The 14,403-nt window shown below is 38.2% G+C and overlaps 1 protein-coding gene across 2 annotated transcripts in view; it reads left to right on the top strand.

Moving 5' to 3' along the window:
• MAOA (monoamine oxidase A) overlaps positions 1 to 14,038 on the top strand; it is a 34,517-nt gene extending 20,479 nt beyond the window's left edge. For both annotated transcript variants that reach the window (XM_060182536.1, XM_060182535.1), the window contains exons 8-13: positions 1,977 to 2,030; positions 6,739 to 6,796; positions 8,002 to 8,099; positions 10,147 to 10,258; positions 10,452 to 10,514; positions 10,705 to 14,038. In XM_060182536.1, coding sequence (XP_060038519.1) covers positions 1,977 to 2,030; positions 6,739 to 6,796; positions 8,002 to 8,099; positions 10,147 to 10,258; positions 10,452 to 10,514; positions 10,705 to 10,851 — 532 coding nt within the window. In that variant the 3' untranslated portion in view covers positions 10,852 to 14,038. The remainder of the gene's footprint in view (positions 1 to 1,976; positions 2,031 to 6,738; positions 6,797 to 8,001; positions 8,100 to 10,146; positions 10,259 to 10,451; positions 10,515 to 10,704) is intronic.
• Positions 14,039 to 14,403: the final 365 nt, after the last annotated feature.

Here is a 14,403-nt window from a genome sequence, read left to right as displayed (position 1 = left end):
AGAAACAACACATTCTCTTCATCTCTAATTTCAGTGGGCAAGAAAGGGTTATTGTATGGGAAATTATATGGTAAGTTAGTCATTATTTTTTTTATACCAAAAGAAAGTAAGGGGTTGAAGTAGAATCTTCAGGCCACTATTTGCCAAACAAATCCAACTGTGGATGGAAGAACATTTGATATTCTTTTTACCCTGCTAGTTATGGCATCTGCCCTTATGGACTTTTATTAATGGGGTTATGTGGACAGTTTCTAAGGAGTGATATGATATTCTAATCTGCTTTATCTCCAACAATTCCCCCCATATCTTTTTCTTGCCATGAGATTTATTGATTCTACCCTACTCTTTGCTCTGGGCAAGGAAAACCTTGAAGATAGGAGTAGTAAGATATGTGTGATAACTACTGACCTTTGGAAGTTAGAACAGACTTTGTAATTGGAGTTGTGAGTTTTCTCCAACCCAAACTTCTATGCTTACTTTAATTAATAAAACAAGACAAAAAAAGTTAAAGGATAGTGACTCATACTTGGCATGAGAGCAAAGAGGTTAATTTCTTTCCAACTGGAGATTTGGCAGAATTAGCCAATACTAACTACCCTTTGGAAAAGAAACTAAAAAGCACACAAGATATAAAAATATTTCAGATAAATTGTGAAATATTTCATTGTATATTGAAAAATTTATCTGAATACTACAGAAGCCTGAAATGATTGATTATTGTATCTAAAATGAAGTAAAGTCATTACTAGTAAGTCACAACATGAGGTCTTCAATCAAGCAAAATTTGGACTGTAACCCATTCACTTAAATAATTCAAATGTGTTAAACAGTCCACAATTTCCTCTGAAATGCTATTCTTCAGATTAACACAAATCCATTGTTTCTCAGAATTATGTTAAAAAGAAAATCATAAAGGAATTTTCAAACAAACTTGAGAGCCTATTTCATTTAGGGGAAAGAGAGTCCTTGTGTACTTGTTAATTTGTTATAAAAGAAAATAATGCCATTTTAAAACATTTAAAATTTAGAAATAGTGTCATTTCATTCATTGGTATTTTTTTACAGAGTTATCTCAGTAGCAGATGAATTTCTGTTCTGAATTCTTTAAGATGTATGTGACCGTTAATAATATCAGTATGATACATGGAGCCTTTATGATAAAATGGAAGCAGATAGATTAAAACTAAGTTTTACTGGATTATTGAATTTCCATCTGTGCTAGGTCATCTTCTTAGTAAGTCATCTCAGAGATGAAGATCTGAATCCAGGAAGTTACTCTGAGAAGTAACTACATGTGGGGAAAGGAAGGAACCAGGATGAGATAGAAAGAGAGGTAGTGGTCCATTGTCCCACCAGAGACCTTGATTATTTCCTCAAGAGCTCTAGAGTTTGGATGGCCTTATAGGTGCCTCACACTGAGACAAAGGACTGAGTTTTAGTGCCTTCTGGATCCCACAACCCACCATTTGTGGGAAGGTGTGGGAGCCTGAACTAGGTGGTTCCCTGATGCAAGAGGATGCAGAGTGTGATCTGCTGAGGAAAATTTCAGCTATGAGTATTTGGTCTTAAAGGGGGATATGAATGATCTACCACGGTGTCCACTACAGGTCCTTATTTATATTTGTCTTTCCAGATTTAATCAATTAATAGCTTAAATCAGCAGTCATTACTAGGATATCATTTAACATAGCATTCATCCAGCCAACATTTGATTTATGACTGTACGCTTAAGAATTGTGCTACACTCCAGGTCTTGCAAGGACCCACAGACTTGCAAGGACCTACAGACCCACAGACTTGCAGGGATGTCAGACATAGAAACAGACCAAAAATAGCATGGAATTTGCTCCAGTGGCAAGAAATAAAATGGAAGGTGTTGGGAATTCCACTAATGTTAGCCAGGTAGAGGCAAGGACCCTTCAACAGGTGAAATTCAAAACCACTGTAACTGATCATATGTAACTTTTTCTCTCCAGTTTCATCCTTGCTCGAAAAGCTGACCGACTTGCTAAACTCCATAAAGATGCAAGGTAGGAACATATACTTGATGCACATATAAGTGATTAACTTTATGTTGTGCTTGACACACTAAGAACCATCTAACAGCATTATGACAAACTCAGCTGTTGGACAGGGGGAGGAGATAGAATAATGGTTATGCAAAATCTTTCATGCCTGAAGATCTGAAGTTCTACCTTTAGTTCTCCATGTCCCTATGAACCAGTGCTGTGCAATGCCTTGGTAAGGGGGGGGGGGCGGGGATAGGGAAAGGGAGAGGGAGTGGGGAGAGAGAGAGAGAGAGAGAGAGGGAAAATGGAACTCAGTATTCACTAATATTCTCAAAATCTGAACAGTACAACTTTTAAATTTTTATTAGTGATTTAAAAAGTTATAGGATAACAAGGTTACAATTCCACACCTTTCCCACAACCAGAGTCCTATGTCCACATTGCTTCCAGTGGAAACTACAGTAGTTTTCCCAAGATTACAGATATGGTTGACCATTATTTCTATGACTATCCATCTATAGTTATATATACTTGCCCATTTTTTCCTATGGACCTGTTTTCCTTTCTAAGTCACACTTACTGCTTCCAGTGTCCTTCTCCTCCTTCTCCTTCTCTTCCTTCTTTTTCTCTTCTCTCTTGAGGACCTGATGGAATTGGAGTTCAGAGCTCTCTGGTCATTTTCCCCCAACATTTCCTCTCTGGGAGTATGGACCAAAATTTTTTATGATGTAGAGAAGGTGGAAGGTCTAGCTTCTGTAATTGCTTCTCTGTTGGACATGGGCATTGGTAGGTTGATCCATACCCTCAGCCTGTTTCTATCTTTCCCTATTGGGGTAGGGCTCTGGAGAGGTTAGGTTCTGGGATACATTAGTGAGATCGTCTGCCCATGGAGTACAGGAAGAAATCATAGTAGCATCTGCAGCTTGGTGGCTGAAAGGCAATAAGATACAAAGCAAGACAAAATGTCTAATAAACAGGAATAAAAATTAGGAATAGATCAGATGATAATAGAGATATTAGGGTGAATAGAAACCATATGCCAGAGCTGATTTGGTCTTTCACTTGCTAGCTCAGAAAAGAAAGAAAGAAAGAAAGAAAGAAAGAAAGAAAGAAAGAAAGAAAGAAAGAGAGAAAGGAAGGGAGGAAGGAAGGAAGGAAGGAAGGAAGAAAGAAAGAAAGAAAGAAAGAAAGAAAGAAAGAGGAAGAAAGGATGGGAAAAAAGGAAGAAAAATGAAGGAAACTAAAAAAGGAAGGAATCCACCAGGTCCCAGATGCTACCATCATGCCAACCTCACTTCCCTGGACAAACTACCCCACCAATGTGTCCTGGAGATCCGCTTCTCCAGAGCCCTGCCCCACTAGGGAAAGAGAGAGACCAGCTGGCAGTATAGATCAACCTGTCAACGCCCATGTTCAGCGGGGAAGCAATTGCAGAAGCCAGACCTTCCACCTTCTGCAACCCACAATGACCTTGGGTCCATACTCCCAGAGGGTTAAAGAATAAGAAAACTATCAAGGGAGGGGATGGGATATGGAGCTCTGGTGGTGGGAATTATACCCCTCTTATGCTATGGTCTTGTCAGTGTTTCCATTTTATGAATAAATAAATAAATAAATAAATCTTTAAAAAAAAAACGGAAGAAATCTAATTTTAAAACCCCTGTCTTACAAATTGATTCTGTTCTTTTTTTTAATTTTTATTAAGAGGGTGGAAGGAAAAGATTACTTTCTGATATATTTGTATGAGCTTGTCCTTAGTTCACTGATAAAATGAGATGCAGAAAATAATGAACTGTTTCTTTTATAACTGGTATCTTACTGGTGAATGCAACTTTAACCATATGTCAGTTGCTTGGGTTTTATGTTTCACTGTCTTCTAATAAAGATTTTACTGTTTTGTGAAGACAAGTTTGCAACATGAAGCTTCCCAGGATAATTGCTAATACCCTTAGTTTCTAATTGAGTCAAGATGTTGGAGTTATTGTGTCTAACCCTCATGAGGAACAGGTTAACAATCAGTCATTTCATCATAAAGTAGGAGCGAAGGTAGCATAATAGGCTGAAGATGGATATTTTTTCAATAAATATGTGTTGAGCAGTGACTACAGGCAGGATGCTCAGTAGTGTAGTGCCCCAGCCCTGCCATTAATTAGCTAGATGATCTTGAACAAGCCTCTTCAGCACACTGAGCCTCGGTCTCTTCATCTCTGACATGAGTCTTATATTACAGAGATAAACGGACAGTTGTCTTGAGACTTCTTCCAGTTCGGCTTTTTCTTTATGATTATTGACTTATATTATTTGCTGCTCCTGGAAAGAGACCAAATTATCCACATCTGTACTAGAAATAGATACCTAGTGTTGTATGATATCACCTTAGGGTTAGCATTTGCCCCTTCAAAATTTTCATGGTACAATGGCTGCAGTAGGTAAAATTTATAATTCTAGTTTCTCCTCTCTCTCTCTCTCTCTCTCTCTTTCTCTCTCTCTCTCTCTCTCTCTCTCTCTCATTTAGAGAAGTTATGGTAGTTATATAAATATGCAAATACTTGGGTACGGTCACAATTTGTCCCACATTATTCCAAGAATTTAGAGACATCTTTATATATTTTCTTTTATTTTTAATCATGATTTACAAAATTACAAAATAATGGGTACAATTCCACATTGGTCCCACCACCAGAGTTCTGTGTGGTGACATATCCTTAAATTATTTCCTGGGAGTCAGGCGGTAGCGCAGCGGGTTAAGCACATATGGCACAAAGTGCAAGGGCTGGCATAAGGATCCCTGTTCGAGCTCCTGGCTCCCCACCTGCAGGAGGTCGCTTCACAAGTGGTGAAGCAGGTCTGCAGGTGTCTATCTTTCTCTCCTCCTCTCTGTCTTCCCCTCCTCTCTCCATTTCTCTCTGTCCTATCTGACAACAACAACAGCTATGACAACAATAACAGCTACAACAAGCACAACAACATGGGACAAATGGCCTCCAGGAACAGTGGATTTGTAGTACAGGCACCGAGCCCCAGCAGTAACCCTGGAGGCAAAAAAAATGATTTCTTGATTTCAAAAGATGAAAGAAGAATGTACATGATTATTGCAATCAAGAAAACAATTGACAATGGGGGGGGGGGCGGGGAGGTGGTACACGTGGATAAGTGTACATATCACCATGTACAAGGATCCAGGATCCAGGCTTGAACCTGGGTCTTTGAGCATGGTAACATATGCTCTCATGGTAACATAATGCTCTCAAAAATTTTTATTTATAGGACGGAGAGAAATTGAGATGGGGGGAGTTAGGAGAAAGAAACATTGCTTCACTGTCATGAATCTTCCTTTCTGTAGGTGGGGACTGGGGACTTTAATCCAAGTTCTCGCTGATGGCCACTGGTGCATTCAATTGGGTGCACCACCACTTGGGCCCTGAACTACTAATTTTTTAAATAGGCGATTTTAGTAAATCAGAACTTGAAAATTTCACCAACAATGATTGTGACTTTATTTTTTTTCTCATCCGTTTCAGAAAGTGCATAGATAAATCAAGCTATTGATAATTAAAATGGAATGAATATATGCCCTGTTCTGTGCTGGTCAGTGACATCATGAATTATGAGAATAACAGAAAGCTATATTTGAGGTGGTGTCATATTGTACATCTTGCCAGCATCTCATATTCCTTTTGAGTACTGTGTTGTGGACCAGTCTGTCAAGCGGTAAATTACTAAACTGGAATGACCAAAAGCCTCTCCTGTCATAGCAATTTTTTATATTATGCTTAAAAACGCAAAGCAAACCTTAGACTGGTTGTGGTGAACTGCACCAAATCAATCTGGAGAAAAGGGTGGAAGGCTAGAGCCTAGGAAGGGTAGATCCTGGATGGTGGAAAGGATTTAACTTGGAGTGGTTGTGATATGAGTATTTTACAGACACCTATCTCTGGAAGATGAGTTATCATACCCACATATCATAAACTGTACTAGCTTTACATATTTGTAGATCTTTAAAAATCAAATACAAGATAGTTTAAAAATCTGTCTGCTATGGCCTTATAAAACGGGTTATTTTAGGGGGGCAGGTGGTGGAGCACCCGGTCAAGTGCTCATAGCACTAAGCAGAAGCACCCCTCAGAATGATATGGGTTGGAACTCCTGGCTCCCCACCTGTGGGGGGACACTTCACAAGCAGCAAAGCAGGTCTGCAGCTTTCTCTCTCTCTCTCTCCTCCCTCTCTGTCTCTCTCTCTCTCCATCTCTCCATCTCTCCATCTCTCCTTCTCTCTCTCCTAGCCAATAAAATGGAAAAAGTGGCCACCAGGGGCAGTGGTGCCAGGAACCTCAGCAATAACCCTGGAGGCAAAAGTTAAATAAATAAATAAACAAATGAATTAAATGGATCTTAGAATTCCACATATTCCAGAAGAGTAAATGTAGTCATGTAGTAATACAACTTATTGTATTGAATTTTATTTTGCCCATTTTGATCTCAAATGCAAAAAAAAAGGAAGGAAGGGAGGGAGGGGAGAAAAAGGAAGGAACATTCTGTTGAATCTTCAATTGGCTGTATCATGGTATAAAAAGAGTCATGGAACTGTTCTTGTAATTACAGAAGGAGAAGGCCATTGGTCTTAGTTTTTCCTTACCAAGCTTGTTTCATTGGCAAAAGCTCTGAAGCTCACTGTATATTTTATGCTCAACAAGTATTACTTCTCTGATATTTCCACTCTGTTTTATAGGATGAAGAAAGTCTGTGAGCTCTATGCCAAAGTGCTAGGATCCCAGGAAGCTTTACATGTAAGAAACTCCCACTTGAATCCCTACCAGTTTCTACTGTTTGCTCTAAGCATAAAGCAAAGGAGCTGAGGGTTTCCTTACAATATGAGGAAGAGAGTATCAAGGGACATGCTTACTGGAGGATTAACCTCCAAAATCACTAAAGGCCATTAAAAGCTGTTGTCAGGTGGTAACAATTTTTAATTCAGTGTTTCCTTGGGCTGTTTAAATGTTCACTGAACAGCTGGACAGCCCACTGTAATCAGTGTGTAGAACTATAGACATTGTCTCCAGGGGGGGGTGAGATCAGTTCTCAGGACAAAGGTCTTGCCTGCTTATCAATAACAACTCTAAAATAAAGCCCCAGATATATCACAGTTTCTTGATGAAGACATAGTAGTATGTATGTTCAAAGGTAAAATCTAGACCCTGTAAGCAGGGAAAAAAATCATACTAATTAATTTTTTCTAAATCTGTACATTCAATTCACTATTTAAAAAAGTTCAGTGCTCTTAGTGAACCACTGAAAGAATCAATGCTGAGAATTAAATGCTTTCTGAAGAGCCTGCCAGTTAGCTGGGATTGGGTCTCTTTCAAAGGATTATCTGAACTGTTCAAATAATAAACTGACTGACATGATATGTTTGGGAAATGAGAGCATGTTTGTTCATATCTTTGGGGAAACATTTCTCATCTTAACTGTGTCCTCTTTAACAGGATTCTCCCAACTTACAAAAGTGGCTCTGAAAAAAACACATTCTTTTATACTGTGCTTCTAGTCTGCCTTCTGGATATACTTGGCAATAATGCCTGCTTAGATAGAGAAGTAATTATGCTATTGATATTTAGAGAATCCAGAGATTTGAGGAGCTATTTCCAGAACACTGACTCTTGATGGGATTTCCTGTAGGTCTAAAGTTTCATATTCTGAATTGGGTGGCGATGTCCTCCCTTCCAGATATTGAAATCATATATCTCCTGGACAGAAGGTTAAAGGCGTGAAAATACATGGTTTATCACTTTGTATCTCACAAAAGGCCAGATATGACTTACTATTGGCATGCTTCTCCTTACTTAGAAAATCATTTAGAAAAAAAAAAAAGAACGTCATTCACTTGAAATGTAAATATTTTGTTAAAGTAAAGCATACAAGAATCTTTATTGTCCAGTGGCAGCATTTTAAATTATTGTCTTTCCTTTGGAATTTGTTTCCCACTGAACTGTAGCCGGTGCACTATGAAGAGAAGAACTGGTGTGAAGAGCAGTATTCTGGGGGCTGCTACACTGCTTACTTTCCCCCTGGGATCATGACTTTGTATGGAAGGTACTGCTCAGACACTATACTGATGAAAAAATATCATGTGTCAAACTTAAAAAAAGAAGTTCAGAATTTTAGAAACGGTTGTCTCTGTTCCTATTTCTAATACCCCGGGTGGTTTGTGTATTTCTGCATATACAGAAAATTAATGTAAAGAAAGAAAGGAAGAAAGAAAAATAAAGGAAGGAGAGAGAGAGACATTTACTAGAACAAAGAACAATAGCAAAACACTGGTGAGAATTTCAGCTATCAGCAGTATATATGAGAGAATTCTTAAACTGAACTAGACATCTAGTCTCACACAGTGACTATAGATTCATGTAGACTAGTCTACTTAGAATGACATGGGTCAAACACAGAGTTGCAAGAGTGGTGTCAAACATTTCTCTTCAACAGAAGTGCCCCTACTGTATACAGCTAAGGTGAGGAAATGATGTTTCCACAGGGTCGACTGACTTAGTTGTCCCATACCCTTTATGAGCCATTGTAGCCATTGTATCTTACAACAGCCTTATAGGCATAATTACTACAAGGGACATTCCCAATTACAAAGGACACCATAGTTAGAAGGTCAAAGAAATAACCACCTACCTCATATTTACAATTTATATGTAGTTCCCCACACAGATTCAATTTGCCAATGTGAGCATGGGGTCATTTTTAGCATAAGTAGTGTTGCCTGATCACATAAATGACATTATGCTTAGATCAGGTTCCAGAAGGATAGAGATAGAAAGTTAATCCTGCGAGTCGGGCTGTAGCACAGGGGGTTAAGCGCAGGTGGCGCAAAGCGCAAGGACCGGCATAAAGATCCCGGTTCAAGCCCCCAGCTCCTCACCTGCAGGGGAGTTGCTTCACAAGCAGTGAAGCAGGTCTGCAGGTGTCTATCTTTCTCTCCCCCTCTCTGTCTCCCCTCCTCTCTCCATTTCTCTCTGTCCTATCCAACAACAACTACAACAAGGGCAACAAAAGGGAATAAATAAAAAAATATTAAAATATTTAAAAAAATATTTAAAAAAAGTTAATCCTATGTCACAGTTTTCTACAGAGAAGGAAGAGAAATACATTAACCACTTCATGTTTGCTTGTTTTTTTTTCCTTTATTATTTTATTAATGACTTAATATTGATTTACAAATGCTTGTTTTTTTTTTTCTTTAATAGAATCAAATAGCTCTAGCTGGTGATATCAGAATTAGTTAACTGGAGTATTTCTGTTGTACAAAGCCAGAGGATAGGATTAGGATCAGGAATAGTATCTAGAGGCAAGAGTCCTGAATTGGAAAAAGATCTATAGGTTATTGAGAAGATCTTTGAGGTGGCACTTTGCAGCTGAGACTATTTTATAGAAATGGTTGCAAATAAGTCAGGAGTCAAAGATAACAAGGCAGGATAGGAAAGTTGCCCATTCACTTCTGCCATTCTTTGGTTCTTTTCAGTAAGGCCTTTTTTTTTTTTTTTTTTTTGAGAGGAATCAATATTTTATGCCCTCAGTTAGTTTCCAGGTAAACATCATGCAAGAACATAATTCCCTAGATCTCTCCTTTATCAGAAAGCAATTGTCACCTTGTTTTCCCTTTTACCACAATAATTAACCCTGGTGCTTAGGGAATGCCTGAGTCTGTGGTCATGTTGAATCTCTTTAAGACTGTTATTTGGAATGGTAGTGTAGGCAGGTAACTGGACCATAAACAGGAATACACAACAGTTAAAACTAATTGTGGATTTAATACATGCTCTTGTATTCCAATTCTGTCTGGCTTGGAAAAGGTCAGCATCACCTTTAGTGACTGATGGTCTGACAGCCTGATTCACTCTGATTTGAATGTTCAGATCCTTAGGGCTAAGCCTAAACAAGGAGGCACTTTTATTTTATTTTATTTTATTTTATTTTATTTTATTTTATTTTATTTTATTTTATTTTATTTGACTGAGAGCTTTTGATACTATTTGAATTCCTTTGTCTTCTGCTGGGTAAGTGAGAGCAGTGATTGGCTCATTTACTTTTAGTACTTTCTCAGGTAATCCTTTATGTCCTTTGTGCTTCCTTAAAGGGTGATTCGGCAGCCGGTGGGCAGGATTTACTTTGCTGGCACAGAGACTGCCACACACTGGAGTGGTTACATGGAAGGAGCAGTAGAGGCAGGAGAACGGGCAGCTAGAGAGGTAACGTAATAAGCCATCTCACCCTCCTGAGTCTGGCAGAATTCTTTTGACATTTAGATATTGACACTGATAGATGTGTATCTACTTGTCTGTCCCTCACTCCACTCACAGTACACTTTCAAGGCCACGTGGCCCTTGAGTTGGTCAAAACTACGAAGTCTAATTTCATAGTGCCTTGATCTCATTCTTTCAGGTCTTGAATGCTTTGGGGAAGGTGGCAAAGAAAGACATCTGGATTGAAGAACCTGAATCGAAGGTAAAATTTTATGTTTCCACCTCTATAAAACAGTAACTGCATGGAAAATTAATCTCTCTCCTCTTCTAACCTCTGATGCAATCAGAGATACCACTCTCCATGGTATATCCGTGTATTCATTTTGCTGATGTTTAACTCATCCTCATCAGTAAGAAGGTTTTTCACTAATGATGTGTGTTCATTCATCTAGGACGTTCCATCTGTTGAAATCACCCATACCTTTTGGGAGCGCAGTCTTCCCTCTGTGCCAGGCTTCTTAAAGATCATTGGCTTTTCAACATCAGTAACTGCCCTGGGGATTGTGCTATACAAATTCAAGCTGCTGACAAGATCCTGAAGTTATATCATTCTCCTACCCACTGCTCACTTTCCCAGTGCCATCAATAGGGAAATCTTGACAAAATAAGGCTATCATTGGATCATAGCTAATCACATAATTTAATCCTCCAATTTAGTCCCAGTGCTGATTTTCACACAACCGAAGGAATCACTTCACTGATTTCAGTAAGATCACACTCTTGTTATTGGTCTATGTAACTAACTTGTATTGTTTGGTGGAATAAAACCTTGTGATCTACTGCTGATTTAAAAAAAAAAGTGCTCACCACAAACAATGTCTGTGTCTTGTTTTCCTTCCTTTTAACACAGAATGCCTGACAATCACAGAAATGAAGTATTTAATAGTCTTTCTGCAGAGACTGAGCAGGATAAGACCATGCCTGTGATTGTTGTTTTCAGTCCTTACTATGTGGTGAAGTGTAACTCAGAGGCTCACAGATTCTTGTGATAAGTAGCTCTCACTTTGAATGAAAGAACAGTAAATCAAAGTCGTGGAAAATAGACCAGTAGGGAAGACATCTTGTGGTCTTCTGCCTCAAGAAACTCCTGACCACTTCTAGTTTCAGTGAAGTCTCTAGACATCTTCTTTTAGAGTGAGCTTGTTTGTATGTCTTCTTCAAGACAGCAGTGCTTATTAAAGTATAGTGTTTAAATAGCCTTGCTATAATTTTGATACAGCTTCCCAGGTGAGCAGAGTATATAGTGACAGAGCTGATCCCCTCGATGAGACCTTTCTGGCTAGCTCCATAGTGAGACCAGTTACAATGGGCCTCTCCTCTTCTTTCTGGAAAGTGAGGAGGCATTACTTCATTTATCACTGGTGATAACATTTCTGCCAAATTCAGAATCTATTTTCATTTTTATTTTTTAGGTAGACCCTGAAAGTCAGAAATCTTCCAAGGGGTGGAGGGGCAGGCAGTGGTGCACCTGGTTCAAGCCCCTGGTTCCTACCTGCAGGAGAAAAGCTTCATGAGTAGTGAAGCAGGGCTGCACATGTCTCTCTGTCTTTTTCCCTCTATTTCCCCTCCTCTCTCAACTCTCAATTTCTCTTTGTCTCTCTCCAATAATAAACAAATTTTAAAAATTCAAAAGAAAAAAAAGAATTTCAACAACTAAAAATAAAATAAAAGAAACGTCCAGAGGCATGTCCCCTCCCCCTTTTCTCCCTATGACTATTATACAACAGGCAGATGTTTTAACTTAAATGTGTCTTCAGGATGATTACGTTTGAATAAATATCAGAATGTCAATTTCTGCCAAATTAGTAGTGAAATATGTGTGATATATTTCTGATTATTTGTTGAGTTGATTAAATACAAAAAAGGAAATTAGAACTCTACAAGATAGCCTCAATTTCATTAGTTATTAAATTTAGGTATTTAAATTTAGTTATTAAAGACATTAGAGTGAGTTATTTTATACTTACCACTCTTAGGTGCAATGTGCTCACCTCTTGAATTTCCCTTTTTAAAAGCTGAGATTTTTTTAAATGCCCTCTCAGAGGTCCAGGTGGTAGCATACCCAGTTAGGCACCGTGTTATGCACAAGGACCTGGGTACAAGCACCCACTCCCTACCTGCAGGGATGAAACTTCACAAGTGGTGAAGCAGTGCTACAGTTGTTTCTCTTTCTTTCTTCCTCTGTCTCCCTTTCCCTCTCAATTTCTCTCTCTATCCAAAATAAATGAAATACATTTAATATGCCCTTCCAGATATTTCAGTCACAAATGCTCATTATTTTCATGTCACTATCTGAAAAATAAAAAAAGAATCAAGACAGATGTGATCAAATCAGACTCTTAGGAAGATGCAAGATACAACAAACAGGTATATAATTACTAGTTTATCCCAGACAATGGATGAATGAAGCATTTCATTTTAAATCAAGTTTCTAGATAGCTGAAACTTATGCTTATGTGCCAATTTTTAAAATAATTTGTTTGATGAAAATACTTTAGATAAGCTAGATTCAAATCCAGCTTTTTTTACTAACAAGACCAATCATTTTGCATCTCAGCTGTTGTATACTTTTGTAACAGAGTGATAGGTTTGTGTTTGTCCTTATAGTAGTATTGCACAATTTCTTACAACTGGTGTAATTACACTGTTTTTCTTTTCCTATCTTCTCTAACTTCAGTATTTCATTTCATATTCTTGTTATCTCCTAACACCATTTAACTTAGCGTCTCATCTATTTTGATTGATTCGGAATTACAGAGTACTAGAGAAAGTCAACCCAAGTTTATTACATAATTAACCTTATAAATTCAAAATTAAGTCACTGCATCCTGCTGTGAGAGCTTCAGCTATTCCAACAGTTCTTCTTTTTTTTCTATTCTTATGAGGAAAACGCAAGAATGTTCTGTCTCATTTTGCCTTGATTGGAAAGCGGATTTAGAAGTTTTATTAATATCTTAGATATGCACTACTACCTAAGGGATTGCCATATATTATACCAAACTTCTTTAAGAAATCACATATTGTTGGTCTATTTCAGGTTTTGTTTACTTATTGATTAACTAATTTCTGATAAACCCTTTGGGAAGTGCTAATTTAGCTTCTTAACTGGCAACAATTTTAACAGTAATACATACCTAAGTTTTGACTCCTGGAGAATTCCTTAAAATGCAATTTAACCTTCAAGTTTTTCAGAGAGCCAATGAATTTATCTTACTTAGATTTGTATGTTGAACTACAGTTTATCAAGAAGTTTGCCAGTCCAGGTGGTCCTAGATATGAAATTAGAGCTGTAAAAATTCCCATCACCACTGAGGTCATACAACACCAATGCCATGGGTCTTTTCTCTGACGCAGAGAAGCTAAAGTCAGTTTCTCTTAACTGACCAATATACCAGCTGAGAGAGCCTGGTCTTCTTCAGGCGTCTGCTTCACGGTTTGGAAGGTTCTGTCAGCTTCCCTCCATAGCATGGTCAAGAATTGTATTCTAAAAGTTAATCTTGTCACAACTGTTAAATAAGGACTTATACAAAATTGAAGGAGAAATTCTGGATTGTGAACTGTGTTTAGTTTGATTGTGAACTTGATGTCTAATGTTCTGTCTCAGATGTGCCCCAGTGCTATATGTAGGGATACACATATGTATGTGCTTTGTCACTGGAGTGTGATTTTTGCCTGTAAGCTATTGTCTTGTTTGTTAATAAAGTACACTACCACTGCTGACTCAAATTTGACTCCTCTATTTTAGTTGATGGTATGAAGATTAAATAACTTTATTTTATATTCACATCATACTTTTGAAAGGAGTATTTCTGCAAGAACAGTTCAGCTTTGGCACCATTTACATGCAACTTGACTTTTTTTTAAATTATTTATAAATAGGAAATACTGACAGAAACCATAGGATAAGAAGGGTACAACTCCACACAATTCCCACCACCAGAACTCCTTATCCCGTCCCCTCCTCTGATAGCTTTCCTATTCTCTAACCTTCTGGGAGTATGGACCCAGGGTCATTGTGGGATGCAGAAGGTGGAAGGTCTGCCTTCTGTAATTGCTTCCCCGCTGAACATGAGCATTGACAGGTAGGTCCA

Source organism: Erinaceus europaeus, chromosome X (genome assembly GCF_950295315.1).
Source record: "Erinaceus europaeus chromosome X, mEriEur2.1, whole genome shotgun sequence".
In the NCBI taxonomy this organism is placed as follows: domain Eukaryota; kingdom Metazoa; phylum Chordata; class Mammalia; order Eulipotyphla; family Erinaceidae; genus Erinaceus; species Erinaceus europaeus.
This window is presented reverse-complemented; position numbering and strand designations above follow the sequence as displayed.